A 20,000-nucleotide genomic window follows, 5' to 3' on the forward strand; every position below is an offset into this window, starting at 1 on the left:
CCAATGAACTTTCCTTAATTTGCATCAACAGAGTAAGAAGTCCATAACACAAAAGTGTCGAATCTCTCTCATTTGGCCTTGGCCAATCAGTTTACGGTATTATCCAAATTTAGAATACAGGTCCCGCCAGATAATGGCCAATCAGATTGGGCTTAATGACCACAACTCTCTTGATTGCCCGCAACCAAGTACCCGCACGAGGGATTGCACGTGCTAAACGCTAAATCGTGCGCGGAACGCACTGCTGCTACGTTTTGTTCTTACAAAATCTAGCAGAAGCAGTACTAAAATTAGACAATAAGAGATTTAGCATAACGTTAACGTGACACGCGACGCCAAAAGTGACCACGTGACCATGATTTTCCCGCCATTTTCTACATTTGCGGGATGCCGCTTGCCGTTTCTACGTGAAAGTAGGGATTTTCGCGTTTGCCGTTTGCGGAAAAATTTAAAGTATCCAAAACCATTTTCCGGTATGAAAAAGGAGGAAAAAGTTAGGTTTCATGCCTACAGAGTACAAACTGACTCCTTGCCTCTAAATTTTCTTCATGAACTCATGTTTACTTTCAGTTAACCGACAAAACAGCTTCATCGAAACTCTCAAAATTTGACGGGAACCGGTAAGGATTTTCATTTTATGTAGCGTCTTTTTCTACAAACAATGTTTAAAAAGACTCCGAGTTTTTGTTTTTGCATTTTAGTAACTAAATGCTCGAGTTGCTGTGGGTCCCTCCTAAAGTCCCTCCATCTGCGCGATCCCTGCAATCATGTCATTAGTTTCTATCCACAAGTTTTCAATTGAGTCTATTTTCAGGTCATTTCTTATTGAGAATGAATAGCCTAAACTAACATATAAAGAGACACCACCACCTGTCGAAAAGGTGCGATTTTCATTAACTAAAGTGTAACCTGGAATTTGAAAACAGGTATTATCAGTTTCAGAAGTAAACCATGTCTCGGAACAAGCGATAAAATCAAACTTACATGAAACCGAATCCAAAAGATTACACATTTGATCAAAATGTTGTTTCAAGCTTCTTGTATTTATATGAATAGCAGAGTATTGAGGTTTGACAGTACGAGACAACTAATTAATTTCTTCGATTGTGTAAATCCCATGATGATTTGATAATTACTCATGCGCAGTAAGCGCATTAGGTATAAAATACCCTCCGTTTCTTGTTTTCCGTGTCACATTAGTGCATGGAAATTTATGCGTGCATACATTTACATACATGACTGTAACTTTAGGTGGGGCGGGGGGTAGGGGATTATTCAAAACAATTAGTAGCTGCTGAAAAATGTATTGTTGAGTTAGAAAAATAAATAAAAAGACTTGAAAAGAAGTAGTAGAGTCTTAAAATGTATAACAACAATGAAAGCAAGGTGACACACGAAAACACCGGTGTGGCCGACACATCACGCAGGCGCACAACCATTTCACCCGGTCAATTAGCAGCCATGGACATGGGTTGGGAACAGCAAAACTGTTCTTCCACGGCAAGCGTGTGGGAAGGTGGATCACATGCTATTGTTGTTGTTTTTAGTTTACGTGACACACCGATCTCTTAATGTGATCCACCTTCCCACACACTCGCCGTGGGAGAACAGTTTTGCTGTTCTCAACCCAGCTTACCACATGTATGGCATGTGAACACACCCGCCTGGCATGTTAGCTACGCCATGCTGATGAGGCCCAAAAGGCCGAAACAGCTGTCCATGGTTGCTAATTGACCGGGTGAAATGGTTGTGCGCATGCGTGCTGTGTTGGCCACACCGGGTTGGTGTTAGCGTGTGTCATCTTGCTTTTGTTCTTGTTAAAATGTATGTATGCTTGGAATATCAGTCCATTTTGCATGACAAAATAAACGGTGCGTGTTTGAAGAAATCAGCCATCCCTCTCATGCATATATGTTTCAAGCCCTTAAGTAGACTTGCCGCAATTCCACCTCACGAGAATCCCGGGAAAAAATGTTTTGGCGAGCGAAGCGTGATTTTTCGGACGCGAATCTACACGAGACGAAGGACTTTTGAAAGTCTAGCCCTTAAGATGTGTCATTTTCTCTTGGATGTGCATGGTCGCGCCCGAATCATCGCATCATGACTGTTCAAACTTTGTGATTGTAGTCGCGGTCGTACGGCCCGGGTCGAACGGATCGAGCTGTTAGAATAAATCTTTTTCGATTGTTTAGCCAAAGGTAAGTTGTTGACATTAAAGACAAAATTATATTTTTTTTTTCTAATTTGTTTTACAAATAAACACTTTGCACGAGAGCGGCGATCGACATATAAGGTCATTGAAACTGATCTCCATCAACATGCCGGTCATCTCAGCTGCTAGTGATCTTTGAGAACCTTAGAGCAGCTTTGAGCGAAACTGAGAATACCTGAGAAAAACTTATCCGACTTTTAGCAATCTGAACTGTTCTTAGAACTACTGCTATTGTCAGTATGGGCATGCGACGAAGTCAAAATGGGGAATTCTGTCAACAACGCAGACCGCAGGTAACCCAGGCTCACTGTGTGTGCCACATAGGTAGATATAGAGAACATAAGTTGAGGTCTGGACATCTGCAAGAAAATGGGAATAAAAATCGATGAAACTTACCATGTGGTGAGCTGTTGTTGTCTTTAATACGTATACGAAGTTTCGGGAAAAATGGTCCCCGTTCACCTTCCTTCATAGTATAGTGACAAGGTAGGAGACGGAAGCCAGCGTACGCGTAGGGACTCCGATCGACCCAAAACAAGCACGATTTTTTTCTTGAAAATCGAATCCAGTCGCTAAATAAACACGCCAGGCTCATGGAACATGAATTTCTCTAAGCCATGAATCCACTGAATCATCTCCAGGTAGCAACGCGAAGCCACCAGACGCCGTAAAACTTGTAAGTTAACCTGCTACCTGGTAAAATGGCGGCCAGAAAGCGTTGTCCTCGCGAAGTGTCCAATTGGAAATGGCACTGAACTCGGGACGCCTGGTGACGAGGAGAATATATGTCCCCCTGGAGGGAGGGGAGTCCCAGATTGCTCATTGAGTTTTGTTTTTAGCAATTTGGGACTCCCCTCCCTCCAGAACTTATTATACTCGTCACCAGGCGTCCAGAGTTCAGTGCCATTTTGAATTGGACACTTTGCGAGGACAACGCTTTCTGGCCGCCATTTTAGCAGGTTAACTTTAAGTTTTACGGAGTCTGGTGGCTTCGCGTTGCTACCTGGAGACGCTTCAGTGGATTCATGGCTTAGAGAAATTCATGTTCCACGAGCCTGGCGTGTTTATTTAGCGACTGGATTCGATTTTCACGAAAAAAATCGTGCTTGTTTTGGGTCGATCGGAGTCCCTACGCTGGCTTCCATCTCCTACCTTGTCACCATACTATGAAGGAAGGTGAACGGGGACCATTTTTCCCAAAACTTCGTATACGTATTAAAGACAACAACAGCTCACAACATGGTAAGTTTTATCGATTTGTATTTCCATTTTCTTGCAAATTTCCAGACCTAAACTTCGCCTCATATGCTCTCTATATTTATCTATGTGGCACACACAGTGAGCCTTGGTCACCTGTGCACAGACTAGTCGTTGATATGCATTCGGTTTATTTGCTCTGCAAAGGAATTTATAGGATGCTTTAAGGGGAAATTCTGGTTTTCTGTCTTACTTTTGTTTTACTGAGAGGTCATTTATTTGCCAGTATTGAAAAGTTTGGTTCACATTTATGAAATGTAACAAATTAATCATCTGTGGCTTTACAAAGATCTATTTGTATCGCTTTTTATACATTCCTGAGTTAATTCAACTCGCAAATGACGTACAAACAACCCAGGTCCAGGAGAGGTCCAGGAATTGTTGATCCAACTAAAACTATTGCCCCACCATACAGTCAAGGTAATGTTGAAGTATTTGGTACGGCAAATGCAGGCACACAACCTGTGGCAATGTCTCTGTCGGCACTTGTTTAAAATTTTAGAAATCCAATAACCTCTTCAGCTGACTTGGTTCAAATTATAAACATTGGGAATAATATGTATTCAGCTTTGTCACAATCATGCAAACAGGGACTCCTATTTTGACAGATTTGCCTGTTATGGTTATAACGTAAGCTACATTAATTATCAGTTGACATCAGAACCCATAAGGGTTGAAACGTGTAACGGCCCATTGTGTGCTGGGAAACAAGCTTGTGAATATTCAATTTGCTAAGTACCATATTTGGAACAACAAGAGCGAGAAGTTTCCAAATATGGTACTTAGAACTGAAACATTCAACCAATCAGTTCGCACTGAATATTCGGAAGCTGTGAACGTGTCTTACACGTTTCAACCCTTATGGGTTTCTGTTGACATACAGTGATAGTTATAGTTGTTTGCTAAATAGTGCACTTCCTATAATTTCAGACTTTCCTTATGTTATATCAATGTTAGCTGCCTTTGATTCCAGTTTGCTCATGGATAATTATCATGCATATATGTTTATATGTTAACACTTGAACTTTACACAGTAGCGATATACTGTCTGCCTAATGGGAAGTGTAAAATTTTTTACTCTCATGGCAGAGATTTATTAGGTATGGGACCCATTTGCAACATGTACTTCAATTGAAATAGATTCATTAATGAATTTGGTGCAACCTTTTCAGAATATATGTGCACAAACATCTGTTGCTTATGAGATTAAAATGTGTTAACATTATTTAAATGTATTTAGCAACAGTGGAAGCATTGTTCATTCATCATATGTTCGAAACCAAAAATTTAAGACCCTAGGAGCACTTAAATGTTTATCTTTGTTCTTGCAAAGAATGTTCTGCTGTGTCATTTTATTCTATTTGTTTTTCCACCTCAAAATTCTTGTAACTATTGCACCTCTCAAACAGTTGATAGTATCATTGAGAATGGAAGAGCAATTTATCAGAAATGTTACTCCAGCAAAATATGTTTTTATTTCTGATTTTCTAAAGAAATTAGACGTAGGCCGCTGGCCATGTAAAAGTTAATCATAGAGCAAGATGTCAGGGAAATTTATCTTGTAATGTGGTTCCCAGTAAACAACATCTTAAAACTGCCATTTTGGATAATAAGGAAAGCAGCACAGCCTTTTTGATGTGAATTTCTAGCTACTGCATTAGTTGTGTTTTCCAGTGGTATGTGTTGTGTCTCACGACAGAGGATGGACTCGTTCTCTAACGCAACAGTCAAATAGTTTTATTAAACATGGCGATCTCTCAAACACTGCTGAAAAAGCACATGGCATGCGTGCGCATGTGAAATGGTAACACCGCTGAATAACTGTTGTGACATAGCATCCCTCCCCCCAATTACAGACGAGCGGGTTCAACAAACAAGCAAAGTCAGTTATAAGTTCAGTCTTTCAGGTGGTTTCCGTAACCGAGCAGGATAACGTCTAGCCGGTGTCCCCGTGCTGCTAAGGGCAACAGTCGCCTGGTCCCTTGCGGTACTGACAGGGGTGTTCCTCTGTACTTGAACCCTCAATGTTGTCAGGTGTCGGGAACTGCAGAACTTCTCTTCCAATATTGCTTGCTGTTTGTGGGATAGCTGTGAACACAGCTGGGCTCTGTTGTTGTTGTTGTTCGCCCCCTTGGTCAGATCTTAGGGGCAGGGCAGACCCCTTGAGTTGATCAATGTGGCTCCGCCAAACTGTGTTGGGTGCAATTCTAACTTCATATGTTAAGGGTCCCCTCTGAGCTGTTATGACCCCAGGCATCCACTTGTTTCCGCCACGATAGTCTCGGGCAACAACTTCTTGACCTACATCCAGCTTGCGTCTGTGCATATTGCTTAGACTCAACTCCAGGTATTGCTGCTTATCCTCTACTCTCTTCCGTATGTTGGGCTTTAGTGCATCAAGTCTTGTCCGAATATTCCTTCCCATGAGTAGCATGGCTGGCGTCTCCCCTGTTGTTGCATGTGGTGTTGTTCTATAGGCTAGTAAGAAGTTCGCCAGTTTCCAGGAGAGTGGATTCCTTTCGGTTGCTGCTGCCCGCAGAGCTTGTTTGAACGTTCGTACGAACCGCTCGGCGTTGACCGTATGTGTTTGATGTCATTGTTTCTCATGAAGGATTTAAATTCTTCAGCTACGAATTGGGGCCCATTGTCGCTGACTAATTGTTCTGGTAAGCCGTGGGTAGTAAAAAGCTTTCTCAATTCTTCAACTGTTTTCGTGGCCGTTGTCGAACTCATCTTTACCACTTCTAGCCATTTGGAGTGCGCATCAACAACAACGAGGAACATTTCCCCTAAGAATGGTCCAGCAAAATCAACGTGTATCCGTTTCCAGGGACGAGCTGGCCATTCCCACGAGTGCAATGGTGCGGTTTCCGGGTTTTTCTGGGTGAGTTGACAGCCCGTGCATTCTTTTGTCATCTGTTCAATTGCTTTATCCATCCCCGGCCACCACACGTAGCTTCTGGCCAAGGCTTTCATCTTGACAACACCAAGGTGACCAGTATGGAGTTCATTCAATACTTGTATCTGGTACTTTGACGGGATTATCACGCGTGTTCCCCACATCAGGCAGCTGTCTTGGACAGTAAGTTCATCTTTTCTTCTGTAATATGGTTCCAGCTCTTCCTCGCACTTTGTTGGCCACCCTTGCTTTGTATGTTCTAACACACGCGATAAAACAGGATCCCTTTGGGTTGCCTGGCGGATCATACCCACACTGATTGGAAGAGACATTTGGAAAACCTTCACGGGGTCCACTGTCCACCGTTCACTTTCCCTTGTTACAGGTAGGCGTGATAGCCCGTCAGCATTTCCGTGCTAGGTGGTGTTCTTGTATTCAATGCTGTAGTTAAACCCTGCAAGGAAGAGCGCATAACGCTGTAGGCGAGCAACTGTCATTGCTGGTATCCCTTTCTTTGGATGGAAAATCGAAGTCAGAGGTTCATGATCCGTTACAAGTGTGAAATGACGACCAAAGAGGTTACAGGTGGAACTTCTTAACTCCCCACACTAGTGCCAATGCTTCCTTATCAATCTGAGAATAGTTCTTCTCTGTCTTACTGAGGGTGCGAGATGCAAACGCGATGGGTCTCTCGGAGCCGTCATCCACAATGTGTGACAAGACAGCTCCAATGCCAACTGGTGATGCGTCACAAGCTAGTCTTAAGGGTCGTCCGGGATCATAGTGGGTGAGGACCATGTCTGACGCGATGAGCTCCTTCACTTTTATGAAAGCTTCCTCACAGTCTGTGGTCCACTTCCATTGTTTACCTTGTTCTAAGAGCTGATTCAGGGAGTTTAAGGTGGTGGCTAGGTTGGGCAGGATCTTGTGGTAGAAGTTCACTAGTCCCAAAAATGAACGAACTTGTTGGACATTCTCTGGCCTTGGGGCGTTGACAACTGCATCAACTTTCTCTTGTGTTTTGTGTAATCCATCCTTGTCTACTTCATGGCCACAGTAGGTTACTTTCGTTTGGAAGAACTCGCACTTTTCCCGGTTTGCTCGTAGACTATGTTCTTGCAACCTCTTTAGAACTTCTTCCAGGTGGTCAAGGTGTTCTTGGTCGTTCTTGCTTGTAATGATGATGTCGTCCAGAATGCAACTTGTACCTCCCACTCCGTCTAAGACTTGATCTATTGATCTTTGCCAAATGGCTGGGGCTGAGGTTATTCCGAATACAAGGCGGTTATATCGGTATAACCCTTGATGAGTGTTGATCGTCAAATACTCTTGTGAGTTTTCATCTAACTCCATCTGGTGATAGGCCTGTTTAAGATCAATTTTAGTAAATGACTGTCCTCCCGCAAGCTTTGCGAAAATGTCATCAATGCGGGGGAGTGGGTATTCTTCCACCTGCAGCTGAGGGTTTACTGTGTTCTTGTAGTCGCCACAGATTCGTACGGTACCATTTGGTTTGACTACTGGTACAACAGGGGTCGCCCAGTCGCTGAATTTGACTTTATGTATTATACCTTCTCTTTCCAGACGCTTCAGCTCTACTTCTACCTTTGGTTTAATGGCATAGGGCACGGGTCTTGCTTTGCAAAACTTAGGTTGGTTACCTTCCTTTAAGGTGAGTTTTGCTTTCGTCGACTAGAGCGAGCCAACTCTATCTTGGAATACTTCACTGTAATCTTCAAGGAGCCTCTCTAATCTTTTCTGAGTTTCCTGTGTCGGCTGTATGTGTGCAATGGAACAGATGAGCTTCCAGTCAAGTTGGATTTGATGCAGCCAATCTCTCCCAAACAGAGCGGGACCGTGCGTGTCTACGACATATAATGTCAAGTCCTTGACTTGGTTGTTGTGTTCCACGCGAACATCAAGTTTGCCCTCGGGTGTAAGCCTTTCTCCTGAGTATGTCTTCAGAATGGCTACTGTCTTTACGAGGGGTGTTTTTGGGAACAATTCCTTGTATTTCTGAAAAGGTAGTGTGGATATCGCTGAACCTGTATCTAGCTCCATCTTTAGGTTCTGTCCATTCACCTTTGGTTCCACCCAGATAACATTATCGATTGTCTGTCCGACGTTATTGACTTCTTAGGATCCTATTAAGGTGTCATCATCCAGCTCTTTGTCCACCCCCAAAGAGTGTAATTTTTGGTTCACTTTCTTCGGTTTTTCCCGATCGGTGGTCTGCTGATTCCTTTCTGAACGGCAAACTCGTTGGATGTGCCCTACTCTCCCGCACTTACGGCAGTTCGCATTCTTAAAATGGCACTCTTCTGATGAATGTAAATTGGATCCACATCGGTAACAACGTCATTTTGACCATACCTCATCTCTCGCATTCTCCACTTTCCCTGTTCAGTTTGTGTACTTCTGACTCATTCTTCCCTTGTAACTCAAGTGAGTCTTTTGCCGCTGCTTCCATCGATAAGGCAATTTGTGTCGCCTTGGCTAATGTTAAATCATGCTCGGAAAGTAGTCGCTTCTGGATAAGTGCGTTGTTTAGTCCGCACACCAATCTATCCCTTAGCGAGTCATCTAAATTAGTGCCGAATTCACAGTGAAGGGAGAGTGTCTTTAATTCAGCTAGGTAGGCACTTACGGTTTCACCTTCGAGTTGGTGACGTTTGTGAAGACGGAACCTCTCTGCGATAAGTAGTGGTTTGGGGCACAGTTGTTGTTGTAGGGTAGCAACAATATCGTCGAAGGTCAAGGAAGATGGTTTTGCTGGAGCGCACAAACTGCGTAATAATATATATGTTTTGTTCCCCATAAGGCTAAGTATCACCGCTGCGTGTTTTTCTTTCTTGATTTCGTTAGCGATGAAGTACTGTTCCACTCGCTCTACGTACGCATCCCAATTGTCCGTAGTTTGGTCGAAAGCTTTGATCTTTCCAATTGACATCATTATCGTATGATGTTCACTAGTTGCTTCTCACTGTGTAAAATCCTCGTCGCCAATCTGTTGTGTCTCACGACAGAGAATGGACTCGTTCTCTAACGCAACAGTCAAATAGTTTTATTAAACATGGCGATCTCTGAAACACTGCTGAAAAAGCACATGGCATGCGTGCGCCTGTGAAATGGTAACACCGCTGAATAACTGTTGTGACATAGCAGTATGCAAAGCAAAAGATGAGTTACCACATTTTTGTATAGAATGGTTCTGAACCAAAAAATGTAGCAAAAGTATTTTCAAATGTAGATTCTGTTATTGATCTCTTTTGTTCTATTATTCAAAGTAAATTTAATTGTTTTGAAACAAACTATGAGGTTGCATTTCTTAGATAATTATGTGAATTATCAAATATAGAAAGGAAACAAATAATAAGAAAGCATAAATCTACTTCAGAAATTGCAGCAAACTGGAAGAAAGAGGAGAGAAATTTACAGCCCAATGGACCCAGAGAAAAAATAAGAACTTCCTTCAAATTGTTTTGAAAAGTGTGATGGTGGGTTCGCACACAAAACGAAAAAAAACAATAACACACACACGCCCCTTCCCACAATTGCGCAACGCACAAGCATGAAACTTATAACGAATATAATTTTAAAGATTTTAATTTAGAAGAGGGAAAAAAAAGAAAAAAAAAACCTAAACTTGCTTAACTTATATTTAAATGACAACAGTAATTAAAATAAACTAAATACTTTACTTTAAATATTTACAATATTAAACAGTTCCGTTCAGTTCTTCGCTTTCACTCCAAAAAAGCAACTAACCAACAAACCAACAAACCGACTAACCCACAAACCAACAAACCTCAGCCAGCAATGCAGCTTTAAACCAACTGCTTCTCGGTCCGCCTCTGTTTCTGCTCTCCGGCGCCTTCTATCTTTCTCGGACTTTACGTGTCGTGTTCCTCTTTTGTCAACTCCGCCGGCGCTCAGCTTTTCCTGTTCTCCTTTTCACTAAAGAGTCGTACAGTAATATTCTCCTCGCTCGCTCCTCCACCGTAGACAAAGGGGTTTTGTCTTGATGAACGGTTGGGGTCTGCTAATGACTTTCAGCATTGACTGTTTGAGCGTTTCTGCCGTCCACTTTCTTCTAAAATTGGCCTTTCCTCTTGTCAACAAACCTTGCACCAATATTAAACCAAACCACTTCAGCAATCCTCCAACGCCCACGACTTAACATCTATATATAGTTAACTAATTTATTCCAATTACAACTACAAGCAATGACTATATTACAACACTAAGAAATTCTATAACACTAAATCGGATAATGCATAATACACTAGGGAATCGTACAATTGATAATTAACACTCAGACTAACGAACAAGACGAGTGGCTAAAACTATTTACAAACTGGTGACAAAAAACATAATTCCGTGACACCTTCCCCCTTTCCAAGTCTATTTTGGGGTTGGAAAACACAAAAAATAGAGATTAAAAGAAAAGGACTACTGTAGGCATATGGGGCTAGAAAACTAAAGCAAGCTTAAACTCTACTGAGGGCGTCCACGTTGCTGTTCTTTTTTCCACTCTTATGTTCGATGATCATATCGTATTCCTGCAGTGTAATACTCCATCGAAGAAGTTTCCTACTCTTGTTTCGCACTTGATTCAGCCATGTTAACGGGTTGTGATCAGTTTGTAAGATAAAAGTTCTGCCAAAAAGATAGTATCTGAATGTCTCAACAGCCCACACGATTCCTAAACACTCTTTTTCTGTTGTACTTAATTTTGCCTCTCTGGGCTGTAACTTCCTGCTGGCATAGGCGACTGGATGTTCTTCACCATTCTTACCTTTTTGACACAAAATAGCTCCAAGGCCTCTATTGGAAGCATCGACCTGCAAAATAAATTCTTCATCCCAATGAGGTGGCCTTAGTACCGGAGGTTTTTGCATAGCCTCCTTTAAATCTGAGAAAGCCTTTTCGTGATCGTGCAGCCAACTAACCTTAGTTGGATTTTTTCCTCTTGTTAAATCCGTCAAGACGGATGCTCTTTCAGAAAAATTGGGGATAAACTTACGATAATAGCCGACCATCCCTAAAAAAGATCTTACTTGTTTTTTGGTTTGAGGTCTGGGATATTCGACGATTGACTGAACTAAAGCTTTACGTGGTTCGATCCTATCCCCTCCAATGCGATGTCCGACAAAATCTACAGTTTTCATGGCTATCTTACATTTAGAGGGTCGTGCATGTAAATTGTATTCTCGAAGGCGCTCTAGGATTTGGCGTAAATCTGACAGGTGTTGTGCGAATGTAGAAGGCGTATCCACCTCAACATCGTCTATGTAGGCATCAGCGCAATCCAAATCTTTCAATACTACGTCAGTCATCATCCTCTGAAAGGTGGCGGGAGCTGTCTTCATTCCGAAAGGCATAACAAGAAACTCGTATAAGCCCCTAGAAGTAATGAACGCAGATTTCTCAATAGTTGCCTTCTCCAAAGGAACTTGCCAATATCCCTTCGTAAGATCAAGTGTAGTTATATACTTTGCAGCTGCAACCTTCTCTATCATTTTATCCATGTTTGGAATTGGATATGCATCCATTTTTGTAATCTTATTTAGTTTCCTATAATCGACGCAAAATCGGATAGTTCCGTCTGGTTTTGGAACAACTACAACGGGAAACGCCCATGGGCTGTTTGAGGGACGAATTATTCCTAACTCTAACATCTTATCAATTTCTTTATTTACTTCGGTTTCGAGACTCTGTGGTATTCTATAGGGGGAACATCGTATTGGCAGAGAGTCGTCTATATCGATCCGGTGAGTTGCCGCGGACGTTACGTTAGGCCTTCCAGAGAACACATCAGTGTATTCCTGCAGTAGCAATTCGACCTGGTTTCTGTGAAGTTTTGATAGATCCTTGGAGATCTCCACGTCTTCCCATGTTTCTTCGTTTGAAATTGCTGGAACATCTCGTTCATGTGGTAAGGGCATCTCGAGCGATTCTTGCAAGACAAGTGCAACCATTTCATCACGACTCTGCCATTTACTCAAAAGGTTTATGTGATACGTACGATGTTGTTTGTGTGCCTTGCCAGTATCGAGTTCGTAATTGAGCCCGTCATTCAACACTTTAGTAACTCTGTATGGGCCTTGCCAGGAAACTTCCAACTTGCTACCTGGCGTGGGCAGTAAAACCAAGGCTTTGTCTCCAACTTCAAAACGTCTTCTGGAACTGTGAATGTCATACAGTCGCTTTTGCGTCCCTTGTGATTTCTTCAAGTGCTCTTGAACCGCCTGCTGCATCACTGCGAGTCTTCGTCTAATTTCGAGGACATGGGTCACCAAACCTTTCCCAGAGGGATGTTTTTCTAACCATGTCTCTTTTATAACAGCTAAAGGTCCCCTAACCATACGACCATACAGTAACTCGAATGGGGAATACCCAGTTGACTCACAAGGAACTTCCCTGTAGGCAAATAACAAATATGGGAGGTACTTATCCCAATGCGCCACCTGCTCTCGAACAAACTTTTTAAGCATCACTTTCAATGTGCCATTGAAACGTTCCACTAAGCCATTAGCCTCTGGATGGTACACTGAGGTTTTGATCCTAGAGATCCCTAACTGATCATACAATTGCGCCATAAGGTTACCAACAAAATTAGCGGCTTGATCTGAAACTATTTCTTCTGGGATTCCGACTCTGCAAAAATACTGGATAAGGGCATCAGCAATGGTCTTCGAATTGATGTTTCTTAGCGGTATGGCTTCGGGATAACGTGTTGCGTAGTCAACGATAGTCAAAATATATTTGAAGCCTGTTGTTGTTCGCGGTAATTCTCCAACAATGTCGATGGCTATCTTTCGAAAAGGTTCTGTTTCAATTTTTACAGGGTTCAAAGGCGCCCTTTGCGATTTCATTTTGCGTTGCACCAATTGACACTGCGGGCAGGTTGCACAATATTTGCGAACATCAAAGTTGAAACCGGGCCAAAAGAAATGGGCTGCTATTCGATTAAGTGTTTTCGTGCTTCCCATGTGGCCAGCTAGGGGAATGGTATGGCCAACACGAAGAATTTCATCTCTATAGGCTTCTGGAACCACTATGCGATCGACAAACTTTACCCCATTATGAAAGTCTCCCAAAAACTTACGATGCAAAAGTAATCCTTTTTCAATAAAATAACCATCCGCTTCTTCAGGGGGCTTCTGAGACACTTTACTACGAGCCTTTTCGAGTGTTACATCTGATTGCTGATCTTCCATGAGCTGACACCTATTTCTATCCAGAATGTTATGTGCAAAATTCTCCATACGTGACCTCTGCCTCTCCTCACTTTCCGCATTCTTTTCTTCGTTCCCAGAAGGCTCCTGCTCCTCAAAGAGTGTTGGCAAAACACCTTCTATCAGACCGTTATCCTTCTTTGTCTCTTTCTGCGACAAATTTCTAACTGCGAATGAGTTTTTTCGATCAATCATCTCATCTGCTCGCTTCTGCGCCTCCTCTAATGATTTTTGTCGTCGGGTCATTACGAATGCCTCGTTATGTTCCCTATCGTGAGCCAAAATATTGTTTTCCCATTGATCCAATATATTTTTCTTGCAGAGGGTCTGACCAAAAGACGACCTACCAAGTAGACAATCAACGGGTAGCCTGTCAAATACCCCCACCAATTCCTTGTACTTTCCCTGTTCACTCTCAATTTCTACCCAGGCTAAAGGTATTACCAGCCGTTTGCCTGCTGCGGTTAAGACAGTAATCTTTTCACCGGACAAAGATGCATCGCTAACATATCTTTTGTGAACGAGGGTTCTCGTACACCCAGAATCGACTACCATCTCAGCTTGTTTGCCCGAAATTCTGCCTCTAACATTGCACGCTGGGAACTCTAATTGGTCAGTCTTAAGTGGCGTCATACATAAAAGATACCCTTGTGAAGTTGTATTGCGAGTTCTTCCACAGTTATACGACATATGTCCCTTTTTACCACACTTGAAACAAGTCACCTCAGGCTTTGCGTTTCTAACGCTGGGTGGAACAAATTTTTGGGGAACTACTGACTTTTGGCCTTGTTTTGGTTGCGTTGGCGACGTACCCTCTTTTACATTCAATTCCTTGTTTTGCTTAAAACCTTGCCCCCTACTAAAAGAAGCATATTTACCCGAAATTAGTGGACCTTTTCTTGCCTGAACGTGAAGATTCGCGAGATTTCCGAGATCCTCGGCAGTTTTTGGCTTCTGCTCCTTCAACCAAGCTCTCAGTTCTGGACTGACTGCATCTAGGAGTCTTTCCATCACTATCTGTTCTAAGATCTTGTTAGCATCCCCAGTTGCCTCGGCAACAGCCATCCAACGGTCCAAGTACCTTCGAGTTCTATTGCCCCATTGCACGAAGTCTTCATCTGCCGTTTTCTCGGAGGTTCTAAATCTATACCTATAGTGATCTGCCGTCAGTTGATACGCTTTAATAATTATGGCCTTGCTCTGCTTGTAGTCTTGTGAGGCCGGTTCTGGAATTTCTAGGTAAATGGATTTGGCCTTTTCGGTGAGTTTGGGAACAAGATTTCCAACCCACTCTGCCTCAGGTAAAGATTGGGCCTTAGCTGTCATCTCGAAAATCCTAAAGTAATCATCTATGTCTTCACTTTCCCTCATTTCCCTGATTTTTATAAACTTGGTTTTTTTTACGGCACTCTGTTGCCTATTCACGTCTCGAATGGTAAACTCTTCATTCTCGTGTCTAAGACTTCGCAATCGTTCCTCTTCCCTAATGGATCTTTCCTCTTCCTCACGTGCTTTCTGCCTTTCAAATTCCCTTCTCTCCCTCTCCAATTCCCTTTCAAACTCTCTTTTCTCCCTTTCGGCGTCCCTTTCGTCCTGCATTATTTTCCTACGCAGTTCTAAAACGGCTAATTCTCGCTCTTGTAATTTCATCTGCTGTTCAAAGCTCAATTCATTAAGTAATTCGGTCTTATCCTCTGTAGCACTAAAGTCCAGTTCCTTTGCCGCTGCGGGACTTTCACCCCTCATAAGTCTATCCTGCATTCTCAATTTACTTGCTAAAGTTTTCACCCCGTCTTTTCTTACAAATAGAAGAGATCTTTTCCTTGCTTCAGCTCTAAGGTCTTCCAAAGACCAAGAATTATAGTCAGGACCTTTCGCAGCCATAATGCTTATAAGTGTGGCGCTCAATTGTATCTGAGGTGTGTGTGACTCCCACGGGAAAAGTATCCCACTCCTGACACCAAAAATATGTGATGGTGGGTTCGCACACAAAACGAAAAAAAACAATAACACACACACGCCCCTTCCCACAATTGCGCAACGCACAAGCATGAAACTTATAACGAATATAATTTTAAAGATTTTAATTTAGAAGAGGGAAAAAAAAGAAAAAAAAACCTAAACTTGCTTAACTTATATTTAAATGACAACAGTAATTAAAATAAACTAAATACTTTACTTTAAATATTTACAATATTAAACAGTTCCGTTCAGTTCTTCGCTTTCACTCCAAAAAAGCAACTAACCAACAAACCAACAAACCGACTAACCCACAAACCAACAAACCTCAGCCAGCAATGCAGCTTTAAACCAACTGCTTCTCGGTCCGCCTCTGTTTCTGCTCTCCGGCGCCTTCTATCTTTCTCGGACTTTACGTGTCGTGTTCCTCTTTTGTCAACTCCGCCGGCGCTCAGCTTTTCCTGTTCTCCTTTTCACTAAAGAGTCGTACAGTAATATTCTCCTCGCTCGCTCCTCCACCGTAGACAAAGGGGTTTTGTCTTGATGAACGGTTGGGGTCTGCTAATGACTTTCAGCATTGACTGTTTGAGCGTTTCTGCCGTCCACTTTCTTCTAAAATTGGCCTTTCCTCTTGTCAACAAACCTTGCACCAATATTAAACCAAACCACTTCAGCAATCCTCCAACGCCCACGACTTAACATCTATATATAGTTAACTAATTTATTCCAATTACAACTACAAGCAATGACTATATTACAACACTAAGAAATTCTATAACACTAAATCGGATAATGCATAATACACTAGGGAATCGTACAATTGATAATTAACACTCAGACTAACGAACAAGACGAGTGGCTAAAACTATTTACAAACTGGTGACAAAAAACATAATTCCGTGACAAAAAGTACAGGTCTATGGATCCATCGAAAACAGACTCTTTCAAATAAAGGTGAAAAGTATAGGTCAATGAACTCACACGATAAAGAGCAACTTCTCTCAAATAGATTCTTGTAACACCTATATACCTTTTTTGTGGTGTACAATAAAGTTATTATTATTATTATTATTATTATTATTATTATTATTATTATTATTATTATTATTATTATTAACAAAAGTACAAATAAATATGATTGGGCAAAGAAAGTTGTGCAGAACGGATGCCAAAGATTTGCTCTGTACGTTTTGGTTATTCTATTTAAATACTTTTGTTTAAGATTAACTACTAACACAAGTCTGTCTTAAAAACACATTTTGTCTTTGCCAACGTCATGTCTGAAACCCGAAATTCGAAGACATCTGTCGGCGCTGGAGCTGAAATGAATCCGCACGGAGAATTTGTGACGACCGCCATGTTGAGAGAGATGCTTCAAGTTCAGGAAAGAATGTTTAAATCCCTTTTACAGTCTCTCCTAGAAAATGTTAATTCTCTATTAGATGCGGTGATTGGAACCGTGTCTGAAATAAAGGCAGGTTTAAGCATTTGTCAAGTAGATGCAAAAGATCTTAAGGAGAGTCTTGAATTCTCCCAAAAAGATATTGACGATCTGAAGCCATATGCAACCAAACTTGCGAACGTCAAGGCCGATATCGAAGACATTTATGACTCCATCGATTACCACATGGACAAACTAGAGTATTTAGAGAACCAAAGTCGAAGGAATAACATTAGAGTTGATGGGATATTGGAGGCGGAGAACGAATCGTGGGACGTTACAGAGGAGAAAGTAAGCTTGCCATGGTGAAATCTGGGTCTTTTCCTAGCTTCCAATGCATCTTTCATCACCAATCTCAATTGATTCTTCTTTTGTCGGTCTTCCCATATCAGTTCGTCCGAAACACGCACACCATCACGTAGATCCCTCTTCTTTTTGATAACTCTAAAACGCTCTGGACCGTACAAAAACTTGGCTAAAATCGGTCTAGGAGTGCCATCATCCTTGAAGGGCCCGATCCTGTGGGCGTTCTCGATGTTTGGTTGCAATTGGAGATCATTCACCAGGATATCACGGAGCTTTGCAATACAATCTTCGCCTCTTGACTCAGGGATATTATAAAATCTCAAATTATAATCTCTAGAATATCTCTCCAGGGACAGTAGTCGCTCGTAGGTGTCATCAATATCTTTTGCATACTTCGTGATATCGTTCTCGATTCGGTCAATTCTTTTGTTAGTGTCATGCAGGTCTCCTGTTAATACCTCCAGCTTTACATCCAACGCTTCTTTTAATTTGGAAATCGAGCTTTCATTCATCTTGGTTTGACTCTGGAGAGATTCAATGTCTCTTTGAATCTGGACTTGAGTTCCTTTCATCTCTTTCAAGTCATCACTTATTAAACTTAACTGATGGCGCACGAAAGTTTCAAAATCTTCTTCCGCCGTTTCCTTTAGTTTCCCTCTTTTTCCAAACATAGTTTGTTCCTTGTTAGTTAAATTAGTTTAGAAAGGAGTAAAATATATGTGGAAAGAAAACAAGAAAATTATCTCAAGTAGGCAGAGCTAACGAAAACGCGCCCATTTTGTGCTCAAATCGTCCACATAACCTCAAATGTGGCCATTTCACGCTGAAAAAATGTACCAAAATGTAAAAAGCAGGTGTGGAGCGTGCAGAGCTGTTGTTTTTGCTCATAAAACGCATGATTGTGTTTCGCAGGTTCTCGTCTTCAAGGACGTCCGCTCATCGTCGTCGCTTGAAAAGTATGAGAAGCCTAATATTCACCTCCGAGCAGCCGATGAAAAGCAAAATGGCTTCGGGTCATCATAATTTTAATCATTCTTTAACTTTTAATTGGAATATACTTAAATTATTAGTGGACTCAGTATCGATAAAAAGTGGTGAATATGCTCACTGGTCATTGCTTATAACATCACCATTTTATCTTAACCACTTATATTTTTCTTTTGTCTTCGTTTAGCACTGATTGATGCAAGCTACTGAAAATGCTTGTGTCGCAGATCCGAGAAATTAATTGTAATTTAAACAAGATGGGTTGATATGGCACAATATGATGCCACGTTTATATTTTATGGACGGCCCAGTTGTCTAAAAGCCGATTAACGTTTATTTGCGATTCAATACCTTAACCTAAACAATGTAATGCTAACGGAAAAACAAGAGTCTAAGTCATAATTTAAGGCTTAAAACGCCGGTAGTGGAAGGTTTTTTGATCAATAAAAGATAAACAAATATTGAAGTTTCCAGTGATCCAGGATTATCTCGTATGAGCTTTCAACAACTGGGCACGGACTTTACGAACAAAAACAGATTAACAAATGGAGCAAATAGCCAGCCGTCCATGAGTAGTGTTGAGTGTTGAGTAGTGTTTAGTGTTGAGTCGTTTATTACTCGTTTAATGGCAAAATAATTAACTTGGTGAATTTAAATAAAAGCAGTATTTCCTTTTTGGCATAGTGATATTGTCAGTGAAGCACCCACTTTCAGTTTCATTCTATGAGCTTTACCCGACGCTATTACAACGTCAAAAAGAGTTTCCATATTTTTTCATTGCTTATGGCTATAAGTTTTCGTACCTTTTCGTTTAAAGAGTGATGAGACGAAAAGTTGGAAATGTTTGCTTTCACTGTCAACCAATGACTATTGAATTTCGTTGAATCTCGGTTAGCAAAGACTTTGGCTAACCGAGCAAGACATCTGAAGTTAGTTTCGCGTAAAACGTTATCTGAAATTTTTGTCTCGTGACGAGATCATTCAATTCTTTTGGTTATCGAAAGCTTAAAATGCGGTCAATTTTGCATGAAAAAGGTGAACTGGCATATCCGAAGCGACAAAGAATTGTCAGCCTTTAAAGCGATTTTCTATAATTTTTTCAGCCAAGCGACACGACTATTCACAAATCTCCATAACCATAACCTTCAAAGATTGAAACATTTGATGACCCTCAATTCGGCCTGCATGAGTAAGACTGAAACCAAAAGGATAAATACCTGCATCTCATCTGCGCCGAGAGCATCTCTAGCAAATTTCTGCAGCTCGTTTCCAATTAACATTGGATCCAAGAGGTTTCCGTTCACTTGCCACGACAAAATGACATAAGAAAAGCAAAGAAACACAAACGTATTCGTTGCCTTTACATCAAAACAATGCGTAGCCATGTCTTCACCTGCTGATCAATTGATCGGAGTTTAACTGTTCCGGTGAGTGAGTGGCAATTAAGTGTTGCCACCTACGTGCGTCAAAAACTACGTAACCTAAAAAAAGACCAGGTGAAGTAAAACTACAGCGTGGAATGCAACTCAAATTGCTTCCTTGTGTTTTAAAAGCAATTTGAGGTTAGAAGTACTTAACAACTTACACATAATTTTTTTTTAACGAATTCTGAAGATTTTTTCGCATGAAAACTGATGTAACGCGGAGTAAAAAAATATTAATTCAAGCTCATAATTAAGGAAGCAAGGCATGAATTTC

The 20,000-nt window shown here is 41.4% G+C and overlaps 1 protein-coding gene across 1 annotated transcript in view; it reads right to left on the reverse strand.

The window, feature by feature from the left end:
- The window catches only part of LOC138011414 (VWFA and cache domain-containing protein 1-like), a 45,005-nt gene extending 25,283 nt beyond the window's left edge, over positions 1-19,722 (reverse strand). The window contains exon 1 of the mRNA XM_068858396.1: positions 19,520-19,722. Within this exon, the coding sequence (XP_068714497.1) occupies positions 19,520-19,687 (168 nt within the window). The 5' untranslated portion in view covers positions 19,688-19,722. The remainder of the gene's footprint in view (positions 1-19,519) is intronic.
- Between the last annotated feature and the right edge of the window lie 278 nt (positions 19,723-20,000).

The sequence above is a fragment of the Montipora foliosa genome, chromosome 7 (assembly GCF_036669935.1).
Source record: "Montipora foliosa isolate CH-2021 chromosome 7, ASM3666993v2, whole genome shotgun sequence".
Taxonomy (NCBI): domain Eukaryota; kingdom Metazoa; phylum Cnidaria; class Anthozoa; order Scleractinia; family Acroporidae; genus Montipora; species Montipora foliosa.